The sequence below is a fragment of the Schistocerca nitens genome, chromosome 1, assembly GCF_023898315.1.
Source record: "Schistocerca nitens isolate TAMUIC-IGC-003100 chromosome 1, iqSchNite1.1, whole genome shotgun sequence".
Taxonomy (NCBI): domain Eukaryota; kingdom Metazoa; phylum Arthropoda; class Insecta; order Orthoptera; family Acrididae; genus Schistocerca; species Schistocerca nitens.
In genome coordinates, this window is record NC_064614.1 from 170,540,765 (window position 1) to 170,563,654 (window position 22,890).

The 22,890-nt window shown below is 43.0% G+C and overlaps 1 protein-coding gene across 1 annotated transcript in view; it reads left to right on the top strand.

Annotated features, from left to right (window-relative positions):
• LOC126244604 (gametogenetin-binding protein 2-like) overlaps nt 1-22,890 on the top strand; it is a 148,731-nt gene that overhangs the window by 69,358 nt on the left and 56,483 nt on the right. The window contains exons 7-8 of the mRNA XM_049948253.1: nt 661-822; nt 939-1,040. Coding sequence (XP_049804210.1) covers nt 661-822; nt 939-1,040 — 264 coding nt within the window. The remainder of the gene's footprint in view (nt 1-660; nt 823-938; nt 1,041-22,890) is intronic.

A 22,890-nucleotide genomic window follows, 5' to 3' on the forward strand; every position in this document is an offset into this window, starting at 1 on the left:
ACTTTCAGCCTTATTGCATTCGTTTTATTGTTTCACCAGTACTAGTCCGGTTTTTTTCTAGCCACACCTCATATACTGGCACATCAAAATGGGCATAACTTTGTTGTGAAAGTAGCAGAGAATGAAAATTAAATGTGTAATTTATGTTGTAAATCTTCTATTAATCATTATTTTTGAGGGGTGAAACAAATTTGCTTTTGAAGATTTGAAACTTCTCACAAAATTTGTTCAAAGCTTGCAGGTAGATTAAGAAAAAGAAAATTATTTCCAATACTGGATTCATTAACCCCCTGGAAAAACAAACATCCTATCCCCACTACCATGCGCCAAGTAATCTAGTCTGCTGTGAATCACAGTCCAAAAATTGGAAGTGAAACTTAAGACTTAATCTGCCTTGTTTATTTTTCCACATCTTTGAGAGTGATATTGCCCTTTCTTGCATATGTCTTACATGTTTCTTTGTGTTATTGAATGACAACTGAAGTCCACAACCCATAATGAAATTCAGTCAGTTACAGTGTTTGCTGTGATGCTGATGTCAGTTCCTGTGGTTAATACTTTCTCAAAATTGCTATGTTCTCATCATTGCCAAAAAGATACTTAAAATTCTTATTTCGTCTATGCTATAACAGTGTCTTACGCTTCCCTATTTAATTCTAGATGGCTGTTGATGTCAAACGGGGCATGTCGCAACTTGAACTGCTGTACGAACAAATAACAAAAGAAGAGATTGCGAAACAGCAGAGGCGAGAGCATAAAAAGTTGAAAAGAAAGAAGAAGAAAGAAAGAAGAGCAGGACTAGAAGGGAAGGATGCATGTGAGGTAAGGAACCATAATATCCAAACTTCTTGAGTGAGTATTGTTCGAATATTTTTAAAAAATTTCTAACATAGATTTGTATTTGTTTTAAGTGAAACAGTGTTTGTGATTCTTTTTAGTGTGATTCGGAGGATAATGGTGACAGTGTGAATGATGAATCTCCATGTTCCTGTACATGTTCAGATGGCAAACGAACTAGTCAGAGTAATGACCGCCGTAAGGTAAGAGAAGAAAAACTGTTATTGTAAACTGTGCTATTCCAATTTTCTGTGTAATGTAAGATTTTTAAATGACACAAATTCTTGACAAAATAAGGTAATTTTATAGATAAAAAAAAAAAAATCTACTCACCATGCAGTGGCAGAACACACACATAAAGATTATAATTAGGCAAGCTCTCGGAGCCAGTGGCTTCTTCTTCAGGCAGAAGGGTTGAGGGGGAAACTCCTCTTCCTTTCCCTTCAACCCTTCTACCTGAAGAATGAGCTGCTGGCTCTGAAAGCTTGCCTAATTATAATCTTTTATCTGTGTGTTCTGCCACCGCTTGGTGAGTAGTTTTTTTTAATCTATCCAACTAACCAATTTTGTTAAATGATGCAAAGCTAGTTGAGTAATATTCTGAGCTTATAATTTCTCTAACTTGTAGATTTGTGGCCAGTACATTAGGCCACCCTTGACCGTTTGACAATTGTACTTTGTTAACATCCTAATTAACATGTTCTTAAAAACATGAACTTGGCATCTTCTACCAATACATCAGATCCCTCAGGAGACCCATGACTGGGGACCGGAAAATTTAGCATATATTTTTGGCAAAAATTCGCATTTTTTGTGCAAAATTAGTGTCTTTTGTCAAAATTCACAAGTATTTTTTTTCTTTGTAAATGATTAGACACAAATTAAAAGGTTGTCTCTCTACGTAAGTGAAAACAAACAAATTAGCTGTTAAAAAAGAGCCGACTGGTAAATTTCTGACAAGAATATTTGCCTTTGCAAAAATTTCAATGCCCTTTTCTTTGGAAATGGCCTATCTTTTCTTTGTTTGGCTGTATTTAAGCTTTCAAAAATGATTGTTCTGTCGAAAAGCAGTAGCATTTTCCCACCGGTGAACTTGAATGCATCTCCAATTTAAGGTGTTCCTGGGCATTATTTGTATTTTCCCATCCAATTTGATGATAACAAAATCTGAAGACTATTAATTTCAACCTTTTGTGGACATTCATAACTGTGCGCGACCCATGCTTGACAGGACTCCACATAGAACTGACACGGCACTTCGCATGGAAGTAGAAGTGAAAGTAACTGTATCATAACATTAGGGAAAGAATTTCAACCCAGTCGAAAAACATAATGGATTTTTTTTTTTTTTTTTTTTTTTTCAGTCGCTTCAGAGCAGAGTGCAAGCACTAAAGGCTGTAGTGGCACATGGCCACAAGTGTAAACAAACTACAATTTTGACCACTAGAAGTGTGGGAAACAGTGCAGGGAATAAGTCCTGCCTCTGCATCACAGCCTACTCCTGTGTTTTGCAAAAGCATATCTGACAGTTTGTCACATGAATAATCAATTTCTTCTGGTGTCCTGTGAGTCTTAATTGAAATCTGTCCTGAACCAGATTTAGTCTCTTCACTCATTTCAAAATAAGATGAGAAAACAATGAGCAATGTACAACATGAAGCATTTGGGCATGGCTACTGCACAATTGCTTGTTGAGGACGGCAAAGTATCTTTAATAATGTAGTTCAGGCCTAACTTCGAGAAGTATTTGATGCAGCCACAGTTTAAATACCAACCACCTAATTTGCCATGTTAAAAGTGTCCATGTTATGCCATCTTTTGAACTTCAGCTAACAAACAAATGTATGTGTTTCTTTGTTATAAAATGCTAGGTCCGATGGTGAAGTACTACATTGCATGATGCAACATGTATTTTAAATAGTCCATTCAATAGTCCTCAATTGGCATGAAACCAGAGCATTGGTACGACATTGCGATTATGGATGTTTAATTTGGAAATGGGTTCTTACACTCATTACCTTTCCAAATTTGGTGTCGTCAGATGATGTACGATACCATTCATTGAAAATTGTTTACATTTTCAAAAATTATACACAGAAAATGAAGCTATTTCAAAATATCTGTGTTCAAATAGTTCGTCTGGATACAATTTGGTATGAAATAGCATCTATTAAGTAATTTTGCATTTTGAGGAAGAATTTGCATCTATTTCGGAATTATCACAAACTGTGAATTTTTCCTGTATCTACTCGTGACTCTTCAGTGAGTGTGCGTGGCGAGCACTGGGCTCCGAGCTATAGCTTTCCTTTCCAACAGTCTCTCATATCTGACTGTGCGTCCTTCTCTTACCCTTATTTTCATGGTGGTAGTCTTTGATGTAGCCCCGGCTATTTTCTAGGTTCTGCTATCCTTTCTCAGAGTATTCATTTGTTCATCACCTTTTGGATGAAGTAATTTTTGGACCCCTTTTGGGTTTGATCTTCATTTTCCAAATTTTTTCTGTAGTGTGGACCGACTGGGAAGAATGCCTTAAATATTGCCTACTGCATTCAGTGTTAAAGGTCATCTGTATCCAGTACCTACGTAGGCTCTTGTATGTGCTTCAAAGCCCATGCGGTAGCAAATTTGAGATGGTGGGATTTTTATGTATATTGTGAGTTGAGCCCCCTGACAACACAGAGATCACACTGTTGATGCCTGAGCTGGCAACTCTCCAGACTTGGAAAGAAGTAGATACTTGTCTTCCTAGGACATCAGGAATCCTGGCAACAGCCATTGTGCCATGTGGCCTTTGCGGCTAAGTGGCACCCATGTGGAGAGCCCTTGATCAGAATAGGTGGCATTAGGGTGCATGTTTCGCATGTCGAACATATTAAATTAGCCAAAACAGTGGCCATTCTGATCCAACTGTCTCATCAGATAGCTCTAGAAATTTCAGTGCAGACAGTTATAACCCTACTGCTTTCACTGCCCTGTTTACCCCATAAGAAGAGGGACAAGCCAGATGTTTGTGAGCAAAATAATTTGTCCAATGCTTAGAACTGATAGAAATACTTTTACTGTGACAAAGCCATTGTTTTGTGTGGAACATACCGAAGATAAATTTGGAGGTGTTGATTCATTGGGATAAATACGCACTGGATCGCTATTAATTAAATCCTCCTATGCTGCACAACCTACAGCTCTTCCGGCTTGTGAATGCCTGGGCGACAAACCTGTGGCCATTGCCTCACATAAAACTTTGAATATGATCCAAGGAACTGTCCTTTGCAGAGACATTACACTCCAAACTGACAGGGAGTTATGGGCTAATCTTGTGCAGTGAGGTGTACATATTGTCTGACACGTCCAAAAATGTCCCGAGATAACTGAACAGATACAGGAATGTGTATCTTAGACTTTGAAGGAAATATCCTCCCAGAAAAAGTTAAGTCAGTATTTACAGCTACGACATCAAACCTTACATCTCATCATCCATGAGATGCTTCCTATGCTTGCGCTTTAGTCATATGTCATCCTGCAGCATGGTGGACTCAAAATATGGTAACTGGACTATCACTCCATGAATGCAGCCCTTTGGAACAACCACCTCTGTGTTTCTGTTGTGTGGAACACCATCCTCTACGTTCACTAGTTTGCCCAGTCTTCAAGAAAGAAAATAAAAAACAGGAATGTAAATCTATTGACTGCCTATTGTATACTGACGCACATAAAAAATATGAACGCATATATCCTGCTGATACGACAAACAGCTTCCTCCTCCAGTGTCCACCAATGACAGGGCTCTATCTTTGAACCCTCTCCCTGGAAACCCATGGATCATAGACTTGATGCCAGCCAGTGGCTGAAGGAATCTCGGACTGTGAGTCCAAGGGCTGCCCACTCTTCATCTGTCCCCATGTTCATCACAGGTAGGCCCTTGCAAGAATTTAGGCCACCAAAGACCATGGAGGAGGAGGAGGAAGAGGGACAGAAGCAGGAGAAGAAGCAGAAGCATTAGGACAAAGCTACTCCAATGACCCTTTTTTTTTTCCAATATCCACGCATGCCGTCAGATTCTGAACTAATGTTTATTGATGTGATTCCATACCCATCAGTGACAGACAGTGATCTTGTTGTGTAATGGATCCTCGTGGCTGTGTCATGACTAACCTGGAAATCTGTAATGTGATCATTCAGTGGAACTGTAATTGATATCACTTTCATTGCTGGAGCTACACCATGTTGTTTCCTCCTCTTCTATAATTTGTATTGCTCTACAAAAATGAACTTAATGATGAACAAATGTAAAACACCTTGGTTATTGTGTATTCTGTCAGAACCGTGCTGGGCTGAGAGGGCATCTGGAGGGGCCTGTACATTGGTTCGCACAGATGTTGTCATTGATTGGGTTTCCCTTCATATCACATTGGAAGCAATAGCAGTGCGGCTGCAAACAACTCATCGCTCACCATTTGCAAGGTTTATATACCTCCAGGCAGGCCACTTACTTTGTTGACCACATTAACCCAACAAGTTTCCCCCCACCATTACCTCCTACTTGCGGAATTCAGTGCACACCACGCTTTATGAGTGAGTACCACTTTGTCTGGTAGGGGCGATCAACTTGGCCAGCTTCTTACTGACCATCATTTGCCACCTCAATGATGGTACTCTTACCCACTTCAGTGCCACCTTCCAGCTGTCGCTTAAACTATTCTTATCTCAATCTCATGGCTTCAGTACATTGATCACTATACTAAGATTGTAGTACAGTGACCATTTTTCGGTGATCCTGTTGCTTCCTTGCCACTGCCAAATGGAGTGGCTCTAGTACATTGGGTGCTTGAAGAGCCAGTTTGGAATTGGATACCTCAGCTGTTACCTTCTCCCTCTTTCTGTCAGTTTGCATTACTGACGTTGGGCAAGACATCACCAACGCAATCATCCACATTGTTCGAACTGCTATTCCCTTTTCTGCAGGTCCCCTCCATCGTTGGGTGGTGCCATGATGGGGCCAAAGACATTGCAATAGCTGTTCAGGATTGCTGAAGAGCCCTGTAATGTTTCAAACCAACCTTGTCACTTTTAAATGACTTTGTACTAAGGCTCACCATCTAATTAATGCAATAAGAAAGAATGCTGGGAGCACTATGTCTCCCCTTTGAGAATGTATATCTCTTCATACCAGGTGTGGGCTAAGCTCTGTATTTAGAATGGTTTCTTTTCTTAAGCATCCGCTCTGGCGAAACACATTGTGAAACACTTTGCAGTGGCATCGGTGTTGTCTTTTTATACAGCTGCCTTGGGACATGTAAGTGACAAATTGAGATATACCCTTCGCCTTCATCCCTTGGCATGCTGAATTATACAGTGAACTATTCACTGACTGCGAATGGCTCTAGGCTCTTGTCTTATCTCATGATATGGCTCCAAATGCCAGTTCCATTCATAATGAGATCATACAACATCTGACTGTTACTCAACAGCTTTGCCTCATGCTCTTCAACCGTATTTGACTCTACAGTGTCTTGTTTTCACAATGTTGAGATAGCAGCATTGTTTCAGTAGTTAAACTGAGCCAAAACGCAACATACATTGAACATTACTGGTTGATTAGCTTCACCAATGTGCTCTGCAAACTGTTTGAAAGGATGGTTGCCCTCTGATTATGCTGGGTTCTTGAATCTCTGGGTCTTTTGTGTCCCCCCTCCCCCTGCCCTCCTATCAGTGTGTTTTCCAGGAGGGGCAATTCAGAACTTACCATCTGGTTAGGTGGAAATGGGAATCTGATAGGCTTCTTCTAAACGCCAATACCTCATAGCAGTCTGCTTTGACCTGCATAAGGCATACAATGCCACCTGCCACCATCACATCTTTCTCACCTCCTGTGACTGGGGCTTTTGATGCACCCCATCAAATTTTGTCATTTCTTATCCTTCCAGTTGTAGTGGGTTCAAGTTGGTACTTCACTCAGCTCTCTGAAAGTCCAAGAGAAGAGCATCCTGCATAGCTCCATGCTGAGAGTCACACTCTTCCTCATCAGCATTAGTGGGCTAGTGACACCTGCACTGTATGACGATGACTTGTGCATTTGGTACAGCTTTTGCTCTAGCTTTGGCTGAACACCAGCTCCTGGGACCCATCTGATGGGCCTCTGCTTTGACCCTTTCCCATAGTTTCCAATTGTCTCCAGCAAAAACTGGATTGTTCATTTTGGTCATTGCTCCACTTTCCATCTTGACACTTGACACAGCACTTGGATTTTGTCACACAGTCCCAATTTTTGCGACTCTTCTTTGACAATAAACTAATTCAGCTGCCCCATACTCGTCAGCTAAAGACTAGCTGCATGTGAAAGGTTAATGTGCTCTGCTTTCTTGCCCACACCTCTTGGGACACAGATCATGCTACACTCTCCTTGGTATCTACCGAGCTCTAGATCAGTCCTGCTTGCAGAGTGGTTGCCAGGTTTCCACCGACTCCTATTAGACCAGCTCCATACACACTCTCCTTGCTGAAGCAGGATCTTCCCTCTTCAGTTCTAACAGTACAACACCTTGCTCACTTACACATCCTTGGAATGTACTCTATATGCGCTCCCCCCCCCCCCCCCCTCTCTCCCTTCCCCCCATCCCTCTCTCTCTCTCTCTCTCTCTCTCTCTCTCTCTCTCTCTCACACACACACACACACACACACACACACACACATTTGGTTAGTACCCAGGTACCCAGGCCATGAATGAGGACCTACCTACTTCTAAGATCTATAGTCTCAGTCATACCATGATTTTTCGGTGTCTGTTCCTTTTAGTTCTTCAGTAGTATCAGGGTGTTATTGTCTTTTACACTGACAGCTCTAAAGCCATGGTAGGACAGGTCAAACTTTTGCATCACATACTGGTGAGGAACACCACTCATTGCTGTAAAAACGTATTTATTTCTACAGTTGAGCTGATGGCCATTAACAGAGCACTCCATTTCATTAAACACGTGCCTGTTGGCCACATTTTCATGTACAGGGATACTGTGCAAATCACACTTAAGTGTCTGGCACAGATGACTAAATGAATAGTCTCCAGGCAATTGACAAGTGTTATTCTCGTCTTCCTGTGATATCTGCTATTCATGTCCTCTCTGAACTTAATCAGTTGTCTTCCTCTGGGTCCCCTAGTCATTTTGGTATCCCAGGGAATGAACTGGCTGTCCGTTTCGCTAGAGAAACAATTACTCACCCATTCATCCCCCCCCCCACCCACCCCCACCCCACCCCACCCCACCCCACCCCCTGCGGGTCTGGGGCTTAGAATAGGCCCGAGGTCTTCCTGCCTGTCGTAAGAGGTGACAGAAAGGAGTATCACACATTTCGGCCTTTAAGTGATGGTTCCCTGTTCCCTGTACCCTGTAGCATTTGACCTCCATTCTTCAAAATTTTCTCGAAAAGCGAGCCAATAGGGGAAGGGTGCCTTACATGGTGCATCGTGTCCATCGTGCATTGAGATCTTTAGCACACTTTCTCGTCATCACATTTCAGTCCTGCTCATTCTCCATCTCTTGGGCGAGGACACCTTTCTGAGTGCGTTTTCCACCATGCACTATGCAGTGTCGCTTTCTGCATTGACGACGACCGTGTACTTCTTTGCACCTGATAACCAGCACAGTAGCCTGTCCGTTGTGGTGCGGCCGCCATGTACCCTGTGGGTTGTAGACCCCTAACCACACCGGGATCGCTCTGCTGATGCCTGTGCCGTTAACTCCCCATGTATGCCAAGGGGTAGACGCCCATCCCCCTGGGGTATCGGGACTCCTGGCAAAGGCCACCATGCCAGGTGGCCTTTGCTGCGCCTGGGTGGCACCTGTGGAGAGGGCCCCTGGTCAGAGTGGGTGGCATCAGGTTGGATGACACGCAATGAAGCTTAGTCCATCATCTCTTGCTAGTGGTGAAACACCAGCAGTCTCTAAGCGTTCATGAGCTCAATTCAACAGCTTGTATATTCGAGAGCTGATGGGGAATCTTTCATGAGGATGAAGCCTCAGTTTTTTGTTGAGCATTTAGAGGACAAGTTTGGGGATGTGGACGGATTGTCCAAAATGAGATCTGGGTCTGTCTTGATCAAAACAGCATCCTCTGCCCAGTCACAGACGTTACTAGCTTGTGACAAGCTGGGGGAGGTTTCTGTAACCATCACGCCCCAGAAGAGCTTAAATATGGTCCAGGGTATCATATTCCACAGGGACTTTCTTTTGCAGTCTGGCGATGAACTTCGTGCCAATTTAGAGCGGCGAGGTGTACATTTTGTTTGGCGTGTCCACCGGGATCAGAGGGATAATCAGGCTGCCACTGGTGCCTTTATCTTGGCCTTCGAGGGTGATACATTACCCGAGAAGGTCAATGTGATGGTCTGCCACTGTTATGCAAAGCCCTATATCCCTCCCCTGATGCGGTGCTTTAAGTGCTGGATGGAAGTTCGGCCATATGTCTTCCCACTGTACGTCCAGCTTCACAAGTCCAGATTGCGGATGCCCATCACATCCGAATACGCCATGTGCCCAGCCTCCCATCTGTGTCAACTGCGGAGAGCACCATTCTTCTTGCTGACCTGAGTGCAGGATTCTACAGAAACAAGGGAAAATCATGGAGTAAAAGACCCTGTACCAACTGACCTACACTGAGGGTAAGAGGAAATTTGAACGCTTGCATCCTGTACATATGACATCGTCTTATGCCGCCACTACAACAGTTCTGGCACCATCAGCTCCACCGACCCCAGTCACCTCTCAGAGCCAGAAAATAGAAAATACCTACCCTCTTGATGGTGGTGGGCATTTTCCTCCCTGTTGTTCCCGCACCGCCTACTTCGGGAACACCCCCCCCCTCCCCCCCAACCATTGGGGACGTCTGTCCCCACTTCTAAGCCGGAGAAGTGTAAGTCTTCTTCGGCTTCTCTCGTTAGGAAGGGGTCCCTTCGGTCACTCCTTTCCCAGGTTTCTGCTAGTGGGAAAGATGACACCAGCCAGTGGCTGAAGAGCCCAAAAGCAGCTGGTCATAGGGCTTCACGCTCATCCTCAGTCCTGGAGACTGATTCAGTGAAGTCCTCCCAACCAGTGAACCCCAAGGAACAGTGTGAGAAAACAATAAAGCAGACCCCTAAGACCAAGGAAATTGTTGCGGCACCCACACCACCGCTACCTACAAACTCTGCATCTGAGGATGGGTTGGAGATTCAGGCGTCTGCTGAGGACCTAGATCTCGCCAGAGCCTCAGAAGCAATCGATACAGACTGCTCCGGCAAAAAGTCGGTGGCAGCAGGTGACTCTGAGGTGTAAACTGCCTCACTGAATGTTCCATGCCTTCCCAGTCTCACGATGATGTTGTCCTCCAGTGGAATTGCGGCGGTTTTTTCCACCTCCTGGCTGAGCTATGGCAGCTGTTAAGCTTTACACCTGCTATCTTCATTGCCCTCCAGCAAACCTGTTTCCCAACAATGCGGACCCCAGCCCTCCGCAGCTATAAGGGATATTACAGGAACCATAGCAACTATAATTGAGTGTTATGTGGAGTTTGTGTTTATGTCCTAAACTCAATCTGTAGTGACACTGTGCCTCTTCAAACCCCTCTTGAAGCTGTGGCTGTCGGAATAAGGACGATGCAGGAAATAACTGTCTGCAATGTATATCTTCGTCCAGATAGTGCAGTACCCATGAATGTATTAGCTGCACTGATTGATCAACTCCCTAAACCTTTCCTACTTTTGGGAGATTTTAATGGCTATAACCCTGTGTGGAGTGGCACTGTGCCTACTGGCCGAGGCAGAGATGTCGAAACTTTACTGCCTCAGTTCGACCTGTGCCTCTTAAATTCTGGGGCCGCCACACATTTCAGTGTGGCTCATGGTAGTTACTCAGCTGTTATTTATCAATTTGCAGCCCAGGACTTCTCCCATCTATCCACTGGTGAGCACATGATGACCTGTGTGGTAGTGACCACTTCCCCATCTTCACGTCACTGCCCTGGCATCAGGCCCATGGGCACCTGCCTAGATGGGCTTTAAACAAGACGGACTCAGAAACTTTCACCTCTGCTTCACTGTTGAATCTCCCACATATGGTAACATCGAAGTCATGGTTGAGCAGGTGACTACATCAATTGTTTCTGTGGCAGAAAATGCGATCCCTCGTTCTTTAGGGTGCCCCCCGTGTACGGCAGTCCCTTGGTGGTCGCTGAACCATTGAGGAGCATCGGCGAGATCTACAGTGGCATAAGCGGCACGCTTCCCTGGAGCATGCCTTTAAACGGCTCCGTGCCCGCATTTGCCAAATTATCAAACGACAGAAGCAGGAGTGTTGGGAGAGATACGTCTCAACCATTGGGTGCCATGTCACCTTCCCTAGTCTGGGCAAAGATCAAACATCTTTTCGGGTATCAGATCCCAACAGGTGGCCCCGGTGTTACCATAAATGTCGTATTATCTACCGACACAAACGCGATTGCCGAGGACTTTGCTGAGTACTTTGCTCGAGCCTCTGCGTCGGAGAATTACCTCCAGCCTTTCGCACTCTAAAACAGCAGCTCTCATTCACTACACGCCACGGTGAATCCTATAACTCCCCATTTACAGAGTGGGAGCTCCTCAGGGCCCATGCACGTTACCCTGACACAGCTCCTGGGCCTGATCGGATTCATATCCAGATGATTAAATACCTGACTACTAGTGACGTATCCGTGTCACCTTCAGCCGGATGTGGTGCAATGCCGTCTTTCCATCGCAGTGGTGGGAGAGCACCATCATTCTGGTGCTCAAACCCGGTAAAACTCCCATTGATGCGGATAGCTATCAGCCCATCAGCCTCACCAACATTCTTCATAAGCCGCTGGAATGTATGGTGTGTCAGCGGTTGGTTTGGGTTCTGGAGTCACGTGGTCTACTGGCTCCACGTCAGGATGGGTTCTGCCAGGGTCGCTCTACCACTGATATCTTGTGTCTCTTGAGTCTGCCATCTGAACAGCCTTTTCCAGATGCCAACACCTGGTTGCTGTCTTTTTTGACTTATGTAAAGCATGTGACACGACCTGACTATATCATATCCTTGCCACATTGTATGAGTGGGGTCTCCAGGACCCGCCCCCGATTTTTTTCTGAAACTTCCTCTCACTCCATACTTTCTGTGTCCAAGTTGGTGTCTCCCAATGTTCCATCCATATCCAGGAGAATGGAGTCCCCCCAGGGCTCAGTATTGAGTGTCTTTCTACTTTTAGTGGCCATTAACGTTCTAGTAGCGGCTGTCAGGCCCTCTGTCTCACCTTCTCTGTACGCAGACGACTTCTGCATTTCATACTGCTGCTCCAGTACTGTTGTTGCTGAGTGTCACCTACAGGGAGCCATCCACAAGGTGCAGTCATGGGCTCTAGCCCATGGCTTCCAGTTTTCCTCCATAAGACGTGCGTCACGCATTTCTGTCGGCATTATACCGTTCATCTGGAACCAACACTTTACCTTAATGACGATCCACTCACTGTAGTGGAGCCATATTGATTCGTAGGCCTGGTTTTCAGTGCTCATTTCACTTGGTTTCCTCATCTTCGTCAGCTTAAACAGAAGTGTTGGCAGCACCTCAATGCCCTTCGCTGCCTGAGCAACACAGACTGGGGCGCAGATCGCTCCACACTGCTGCAGGTCTACAGAGCCCTTGCTCAATCCTGCGTTGACTATGGGAGTGTGATTTATGGTTTGACGGTGCCCTCAGCATTGCGTTTGCTGGACCCATTGCACCATTGCGAAGTTCGACTAGCAACAGGAGCTCTTAGAACGAGTCCAGTGACAAGCGTGCTGGTGAAATCTGGAGTCCCTCCATTGAAGATCAGATGTGCACAACTGCTTGCCAGTTATGTTGCACACATTCATAGCTCTCCTGAACATCCTAATCACCGTCTTCTTTTCCCAACCAAGGTGGTTCATTTCCTGTATAGGCGGCCCACGTCAGGGCTAACGATTGCGGTTCGCATTCGATCGCTTCTGTCTGAACTAGAGTCCTTCCCTTCACCACATCCTCTCGAGATCCATTCACGTACACCTCCGTGGTGTAGCTGTAGGCCGAAGCTTAGCCTGGACCTTTCACTTGGCCCTAAGTACTCCATTAACCCGGTGGCTCTCCAATGTCACCTCCTCTCGATTCTTGAAGTGTTCCAGGGCTCTGAATGGTTTACACAGACGGCTCGATGGCTGATGGTAATGTTGGCTTCGCCTTTGTCCACAGAGCCCATATTGAACAGCATTCCTTGCCCGATGGCTGCAGTGTATTCACTGCAGAGGTGGTGGCCTTATCTTGTGAACTTCAGTATATCCATTCATGCCCCGAGGAATCATTTCTTCTGTGTACTGACTCCTTGAGCAGCCTACAAGCTATTGGCCAGTGTTAACCTCGCCATCCTTTGGGGGCATCCATCCAGGAGTCCATCTATGCCCTGGACTGGTCCCGTCGTTCAGTGGTGTTTGTGTGGATGCCAGGACACGTCAGCATCCCAGGCAACGAACTTGCTGACAGGCTGGCCAGACTGACTATGCGGAATCCACTTCTGGAGATGGGCCACCTCTGAACCTGTCCTGCGTTCTGACTTGCGCCGCAGAGTTTTTCGGCTTTGGGAGATGGAATGGTATAACAGTATGCACAACAAACTGTGTGTCATTAAGGAGACTAGGAATGTGTGGAAGTTATCCATGCATGCTTTTCGCAGGGAATCAGTTGTCCTCTGCCGGCTCTTCATTGGCCACGCTTGGGCGACCCACGGTTACCTCTTGTGTCGTGAAGACCCGCCTCACTGTCGGTGTGGCGCCTAGTTGACAGTGGCCCATATTCTGGTGCATTGTCCCACTTTGACTGCCCAGCGACGAAATCTTGGGTTACCGGACTCATTTCTGCTAATTTTATCTGACAACACCCCATTGGCTGATTTATTTTTACATTTTATTTGCGAGGGTAGGTTTTATCATTTGGTATAAGTTTTAGTGCATGTCCTATGCCCCTCTGTGCCCTCCATCCTAGTGCTTAGCATGAAATATTTGAGAGCATGGAACTATTTCTTAATCAGACCAAATAATCAAAGTTATATAAATTTAGATAGGCTGGTGCCTGTGAAAGTACATAATGCTTAGGTTAAGAATTCATGTAATAAACAAACTTACCTGGTGACTGTTGACGGAAGAGAGTTTGTTAATGTGGCAAATGCAGTTCCACTGTGTAGTTAAAATTGCAGCAAGCTGCATGTTGGTCTGAGCATTCATGTGACCTACAATGTGACGAAGAATTAAATTCTTTCTGAAGTGCCAGTTAACTATGTTTCGGTAGCTCTTTTCTCTACACTTGATGCGGATTGCCCATTAATAATACAGTAGTTGGTAAAGAAAATTTTGTCTGTATTTTAATACTCTGAAATGGAAACCTTTGCATTGACATCTCCCTTTTCTCCCTTTTTTTGCATGATTCTTTTGGCAAGCATAAAGCACAATGTGGCCAAATGTCTGTAGATGGCAATTTCTATTCATTCCAAAGTACCAGCCATGTAATTAATAATGGTAGAACCTGGTTTTACTCTTGCTTGAGTATTTAATCTAAAGCCTCATTTACATTGGAGCAAGTGGGAGTGAATACAACTTGAATAGGCATTGAAATGTCAATCAACTGATGCTTATTTCTGTGTACCTATGGCCAAGCATTTTCACTAAAGAGGATGGAACAGAAAACAAAATAATGAGTGATAAAGCCTGCAAACAATACAAATGATCCACTTTTGTCTGTGTTTTGCCCTAAAGTCAGCAGCATGTATGTTTCATTTAATACAATACTAGTTGTAATCACAATTCTAAACTACGATATTGTGATAGGATTATTTTGTACGCTGAGGGGGCAGTGGGTGACGCAGTGGCCAAAAATGTGAATGTCTGAATTTTTACAGGAGCATGTACCGTATGGTAATGCCCAGAGGCCTCATTCATCATGGTGAAAAGGCTTTTCCGGCAACCGTTGAGGGAACAGTGTGCAACCAACTGCAGATTATCGTAATGCTAGAACAAATAATGCCTGTCATCAGGGCTCTGAGATAAAAGTTGTATCATTCCAGCAACTGGCACAGAAGACTGAGAAGACCATCATTGCACATGGAGTTTCAATGAAGCTCACAATTTCAACATTTTCCTCAGAACTGATCATGGTCCCTTGGTTCTGAATCAAATGGAAGGACTGAACCAGAGAAATCAAAGGTTCAATCACAAGCTAAGCTGCAACTTCCTGGACTTCCACCATAGGGTTGAGAAATTTAAGGTTCCTCTAAATATGTCAGGTGTGCGCCACACATTAGAGGCTGCTACCCTTGGTAGCTGTCTGTGTGTGGTGTGCACACAAGGATTTTTTTAAGATTAGGTGACTCTCCATCCCATCTAGGTAACGATAGCTGTAGGAAACCCAAAAATATCAATGTGAGAAATGCCTCCCACAGGCGAGAGTATTAAAATCCTAGTGGTTAACTGAGGAAGCAGTAGCAACAAAGTGCCAGAGTTGGAAGTACTCTTGAAAAGCAGTAAAGCTCACATAATACTTGGTACAGAAAACTAGTTGAAACATGAAAGTGATAGCAGTGGGACTTTTGGGGAAAATTTAAGTATATATCGAAAGGGTAGGCTAATGGGAAATGGAGGTGGTGTAATTGTCACAGTAGACAAGAAAGCCCACTAAGATAAAAATTGAATCTGTAGGTGAGATTGTGTGGGCAAGATTCAGTATCAGGGTTGGCCATAAAATAGTAAATGGATCCTTCTATCACCTATCAAACTTATCTCCTGATGAAGCGAAAAACTTTAGAGACAACCTCAGTTCACTTGTTCATAAGTTCCCCAGTCATACTGTGATCATCAGTGGAGAATTTAATCATCCACCAATCAATTGGGAAAATTATAGTTTTATTAGTGGTGGGGATAATAAGACATCGTGTGAGACAATATTAAATTCCTTCTCTGAAAACTACCTTGAACAGATAGTTCGGAATCCACTCAAGATGTAAACATGTTGGACCTAATGGCAACAAATAGATGTGACCTCTTTGAGGATGTCCACATTGAAACTGGTATCAGTGACCATGATGCGGTGGTGGCAACAATGATTACCAAAGTACAAAGGACAACTAAAACCAGCAGAAAGATATGTGTGTTCAGTAAACTAGATAAAAATCAGTAGTTTCATATCTGAGTGAGGAACTTGAAACCTCCAGCACAGAGCAGAAGCATGTAGAGGAACTCGGCTCAGGTTTAAAAGAAAAGTACACCATGTACTGGATGGATATGTACAGTTGATAATAGAATGAATCCTCCTTGGTATACAGTCACTGTAAAGAAACAGATTCTACTGCATAATAGGTGTAAAGCAAAGCATAGGACTATAGATAGATAAGTGCTGAATGAAATGTGTTTTGCTGTCAAGAGAGCAATGTGAGAAACCTCCAATGACTACTGTTGCAGAATATTGTCAGATTATCTTTCACAAAATCCAAAAAGATTCTGGTCGTTTCTAAAGACACCAAAGTTGGTGTCCAGTCGTTAGCAAATGAGACAGGAACTGAAAGCAAAAGTTGAAATGCTTAACTCCATTTCAAATGTTCCTTTACAAAGGAAAACCCGAGAATATTTTCCCAGTTTAATCCTCGTACAGCAGAAAAGAAGAGTGAAGTCAGTATTAGTATGAATGGTGTTAAGAAACAAATGAAATTGTTAAAAATGAGCAAAGCTCCAGGTCCCGATGGAATCCTTATCAGATTGTATTCTGAATTTGTGGCTGAGTTAGCCCCTCTTCTACCTATTATCTACTGTAGATCCCTCAAATAAAAATTCATTGAAGAAAGCGCTGGTCTCACCTATCAACAAGAAGGGTAGTAGAAGTTATCCACAAACCGCTGTTCAATATCATTGACATTGATTTGTTGCAGAATCATATTCCGAGCTCAAACGTAATGAGGTATTTTGAACAGAATTACCTCCTCCATGCCATTTGGCATAGATTACGAAAATATCAATCATGTGAAACACAACTCTCACTCTTCTCACACAGCATACTGAAAGCTATGGATCAAGGCAGTCAGGTTGATGCAGTATTTCTTGATATCTGAAAAGCATTTGACTCAGTACAAAACCTAAGCTTATTATCCAAAGAATGATCATATGTTATGGACTATCAAGTGAAATTTGGGACTGGATTGAGGATATTTAACTGGAGTCATCATCGGTTGTAGAAATAATTTTGGGCAATCCCCAAGGAAATGCATTGGAATCCTTGCTACTTTTGTTGCATATTAATGAGCTTGCAGACAATATTAAAAATAACCTCAGACTTTTTACAAGCCACATACGACAACACAGGAAGAACATAGATACAGGAACCATTGGTATAACAGTTGTAAATTGCCAATAGCTGTGTTGGGAAAGTACCGGAGCTCCAAGCGCTAATAGAAAGCACTGATGCTCAAATCGTTATAGGCACTGAAAGCTGGCTAAAAAACGGTGTTCCAAACAGATAGCCTAAATACGGTTGGCGGTGGCATGTTTTTTGCTGTTAGAAGGAGTTTAACTTGTCGCAAAATTGAAGTAGATACTTCCTGTGAGTTAGTATGGGCAGAGGTCATTGTTGGCAACCAAATTAAATAATAATTGGGTCCTTTCACCGACCTCCCAGTTCAGATGATACAGTTGCTCAAAGATTCAAAGAAAACTTAAGCTTGATTCCAAACATGTACCAGACTCATACGATAACAGCTGGTGGTGACTTTAATTTACCCTCGATATGTTGGTGAAAATACATGTTTGATTCCTGATGTACGCATAAAATATCATCCGAAATTGTACTAAAGGCATTCTCTGAAAATTATTTCTAACAGTTGGTCCATGAGCCCATGCGAATAGTAAACGGTTATGAAAACACACTTGACCTATTAGCAACAAATAATCCTAAGTTACTAACCAGCATCTAAACCAATATTGGAATTAGTGAACACAGGGTTGCCGTAGCGAGACTAAATATTGTTATCCCCAAATCCTCGAAAAATAAGCGAAAAATATACCTATTCAAAAAGCAGATAAAAAATCACTTGATGCCTTCCTGAGAGACAATCTCCACTCATTCCAAATTGATAATATATGTGTAGACCAGAGGTGACTTAGATTCAAAGAAATAGTATCGGCAGCAATTGGGAGATTTATACCAAATAAACTAACAAATGACGGAGCTGCTCCTCCTTGGTACACAAAACGGGTTAGAACACTGTTGCAGAAACAACGTAACAAACATGCCAAATTTAAACAGACACAAAATCCCCAAGATTGGCAATCCTTTACAGAAGCTCAAAATTTGGTGTGGAGTTCAATGCAAGACGCCTATAACAGTTTCCACAAGGAAACTTTGTCTCGAAACCTGGCAGAAAATCCAAAGAGATTCTGGTCGTATGTGAAGTATGTTAGCGGCAAGAAACAATCAGTGCCTTCTCTGCGCGATAACAATTGAGATACTATTGAAGGCAGTGCTGCCAAAGCAGATTTACTAAACACAGCCTTCCGAAATGCCTTCACAAACGAAGACGAAGTAAATATTCCAGAATTCGAATCGACCAGAATTCGAATCGAGAACATGAGTAACATAGAAGTAAATATCCTCGGAATAGTGAAGTGACTCAAATCACTTAATAAAAGCAAGTCTTCTGGTTCAGACTGTATACCAGTTAGGTTCCTTTTGGCGTATGCTGATGCATTAGCTCCATACTCAACAATCATATACAACCGTTCGCTCGACAAAAGATCTGTACCCAAAGACTGGAAACTTGCACAGATCACACCAATATTCAAGAAAGGTAGTAGGAGTAATCCACTAAATTACAGGCCCATATTGTTAATGTCGATATGCAGCAGAAATTTAAAACATAAATTGTGTTAGAACATTATGAATTACCTTCAAGGAAACGGTCTATTAACACACAGTCAACATGGGTTTAGAAAACATCGTTCTTGTGAAACACAACTAGCTCTTTATTCACATGAAGTGCTGAGTGCTATTGACAAGGGATTTCAGATTGATTCCATATTCCTGGATTTCCGGAAGGCTTTTGACACTGTACCACACAAGCGGCTCGTAATAAAATTGCATGCTTATGGAATATCGTCTCAGTTATGTGACTGGATTTGCGATTTCCTGTCAGAGAGGTCACAGTTCGTAGTAATTGACGGAAAGTCATAGAGTAAAACAGAAGCGATTTCAGGCGTTCGCCAAGGTAATGTTACAGGCCCTTTGCTGTTCCTTATCCATATAAATGATTTGGGAGACAATCTGAGCAGCCGTCTTTTAGATTGTTTGCACATGAGGCTGTTGTTTATCGACTAATAAAGTCATCAGAAGATGAAAACAAACTGCAAACTGATTTAGAAAAAATATCTGAATGGTGCGAAAAGTGGCAATTGACACTAAATAACGAAAAGTGTGATGTCATCCACATGAGTGCTAAAAGGAACTAGGTAGAAAATCCGAAGAAATTCTGGTCGTATGTAAAGTACACAAGAGGCAAGACGCAGTCAATACCTTCGCTGCGCAGTACCGATGGTACTGTTATCGACGACTGTGCCGCTAAAGCGGAGTTATTGAATGCAGTTTTCCGAAATTCCTTCACCAGGGAAGACGAATGGAATATTCCAGAATTTGAAACACGAACAGCTGCTAGAATGAGTTCCTTAGAAGCAGATACCTTAGGGGTTGCGAAGCAAATTAAATCGCTTGATACGGGCAAGTCTTCAGGTCCAGATTGTATACCGATTAGGTTCCTTTCAGATTACGCTGATACAATAGCTCCCTACTTAGCAATCATATACAACCGTTCGCTCACCGATAGATCTGTACCTACAGATTGGAAAATTGCGCAGGTCGCACCAGTGTTTAAGAAGGGTAGTAGGAGTAATCCATCGAACTACAGACCTATATCATTGACGTCGGTTTGCAGTAGGGTTTTGGAGCATATACTGTATTCAAAGCCGGACGGAGTGGCCGAGCGTTTCTAGGCGCTACAGTCTGGAGCCGCGCGACCGCTACGGTCGCAGGTTCGAATCCTGCCTCGGGAATGGATGTGTGTGATGTCCTTAGGTTAGTTAGGTTTAAGTAGTTCTAAGTTCTAGGGGACTGATGACCACAGCAGTTAAGTCCCATAGTGCTCAGAGCCATTTGAACCTGTATTCAAACATTATGAATCACCTCGAAGGGAAAGATCTATTGATACGTAATCAGCATGGTTTCAGAAAACATCGTTCTTGTGCAACGCAGCTATCTCTTTATTCGCACGAAGTAATGGCCGCTATCGACAGGGGATCTCAAGTTGATTCCGTATTTCTGGATTTCCAGAAAGCTTTTGACACCGTTCCTCACAAGCGACTTCTAATCAAGCTGCGGGCCTATGGGGTATCGTCTCAGATGTGCGACTGGATTCGTGATTTCCTGTCAGGAAGGTCGCAGTTCATAGTAATAGACGGCAAATCATCGAGTAAAACTGAAGTGATATCAGGTGTTCCCCAGGGAAGCGTCCTGGGACCTCTGCTGTTCCTGATCTATATAAATGACCTGGGTGACCATCTGAGCAGTTCTCTTAGGTTGTTCGCAGATGATGCTGTAATTTACCGTCTAGTAAGGTCATCTGAAGACCAGTATCAGTTGCAAAGCGATTTAGAAAAGATTGCTGTATGGTGTGGCAGGTGGCAGTTGACGCTAAATAACGAAAAGTGTGAGGTGATCCACATGAGTTCCAAAAGAAATCCGTTGGAATTCAATTACTCGATAAATAGTACAATTCTCAAGGCTGTCAATACAACTAAGTACTTGGGTGTAAAAATTACGAACAACTTCAGTTGGAAAGACCACATAGATAATATTGTGGGGAAGGCGAGCCAAAGGTTGCGTTTTATTGGCAGGACACTTAGAAGATGCAACAAGTCCACTAAAGAGACAGCTTACACTACACTCGTTCGTCCTCTGTTAGAATATTGCTGTGCGGTGTGGGATCCTTACCAGGTGGGATTGACAGAGCACATCGAAAGGGTGCAAAAAAGGGCAGCTCGCTTTGTATTATCACGTAATAGGGGAGAGAGTGTGGCAGATATGATAACGCGAGTTGGGATGGAAGTCATTAAAGCAAAGAAGTTTTTTGTCGTGGCGAGATCTATTTCAGTCACCAACTTTCTCTTCCGAATGTGAAAATATTTTGTTTAGCCCAACCTACATAGGTAGGGATGATCATCAAAATAAAATAAGAGAAATCAGAGCTCGAACGGAAAGGTTTAGGTGTTCGTTTTTCCCACGTGCTGTTCGGGAGTGGAATGGTAGGGAGATAGTATGATTGTGGTTCGATGAACCCTCTGCCAAGCACTTAAATGTGAGTTGCAGAGTAATCATGTAGATGTAGATGTAGAACTTCGGTTACACGATAAATCAATCTAATCTAAAAGCTGTAAATTCAACTAAATACCTAGGTATTACAATTACGAACAACTTAAATTGGAAAGAACACACAGAATATGTTGTTGGGATGGCTAACCAAAGGCTGTGTTGTATTGGCAGGACACTTAGAAAATGTAACAGACCTACTAAGGAGACTGCCTACACTACGCTTGTCTGTCCTCTTTTAGAATACTGCTGCGCGGTGTGGTATCCTTACCAAGTAGGACTGACAAAGTACATAAAAAAAGTTCAAAGAAAGGCAGCATGTTTTGTATTATTGCGAAATATGGGAGAGAGTGTCACAGAAATGATTCAGCATTTGGGCTGGAAATCATTAAAAGAATGGCGTTTTTCGTTGCGACGGAATCTTCCGAAATTCCAATCACCAGCTTTCTCCTCTGAATGCGAAAATATTTTGTTGACACTGACCTACATAGGGTGGAATGATCACCACGATAAAATAAGGGAAATCGGTCTTACCGAAAGATATATGTGTTCATTCTTTCCACGTGCTATACGAGATTGGAATAATAGAGAATTGTGAAGATGGTTCGATGGACCCTCTTCCAGGCACTTAAATGTGATTTGCAGGATATCCATGTAGGTGTAGATATAGATGTAAATGTTCAGTCAAATCTTAGTAAGATTTCAAAGTGATGTGAAGATTTGCAATTTGCTTGAAATGTTCAGAAATGTAAAATTGTGCAGTTCACAAAACAAAAAAAACTTAGTATCCTATGACTATAACACCAGTGAGTCACAGTTGGAATCAGCCAGCTCACACAAACACCTGGATGTAACCATTTGTAGGGATATGAAATGGAATGATCACTTAGGTTCTGTCAAGGGTATAACTGGTGGTAGACTTTGTGTTATTGGTAGAATACTGGGGATGTGCAGTCAGTCTACAAAGGAGGTTTCTTACAAATCACATGTGTGACCCATTCTAGAATATTTCTCTAGTGTGTGGAACATTAACCAAATATGAGTAACTGGGGTATCATTCTGAAACTCCTTACATCTTGAAGTAGATGAGTTTTGGAGGTTGCTCACTGTAGTTGAAGGGAAAATTGCAGAACACGTCACTAGATACTGGCAAGCAATATCAGGTAGAGAAAGGCTTGTACTTATCCGTATATTTGTGGCAACTGAAGATACTTATACTAGCATTAAGTACTTGTTCACATTTCAGCCATTTCTCAGCTTATACAATTTTTACTGTGCTCCTGTCTAAACCGAATTTGTCTTCTTCCTCATGTCTGTGGTTGAAAATTTGAGTGCTTTGGTAATTTGCTGCAAATTGTCCAAAAAGCCCCCTCCTCCATACATTCTACGCTGTGGATCTCGTGGATCCTATGTCATCTATAGTCTTCTGTTAGCAACAATTCATTTTCTTCTAATCACTCCATTTTTCATACACCTCATATTTAATAACTAAGGCATTTCTTGTATGAATGACAAGGCTGTCAAAGTAAAGGCATTCTGTGTTGTTCATGTCGAGTGATCACCAAAGCAGAGAGCATGCACTCTGCCTTTTATGATTTGCTAAAAGACTTAAAAGTGAAACTTGAG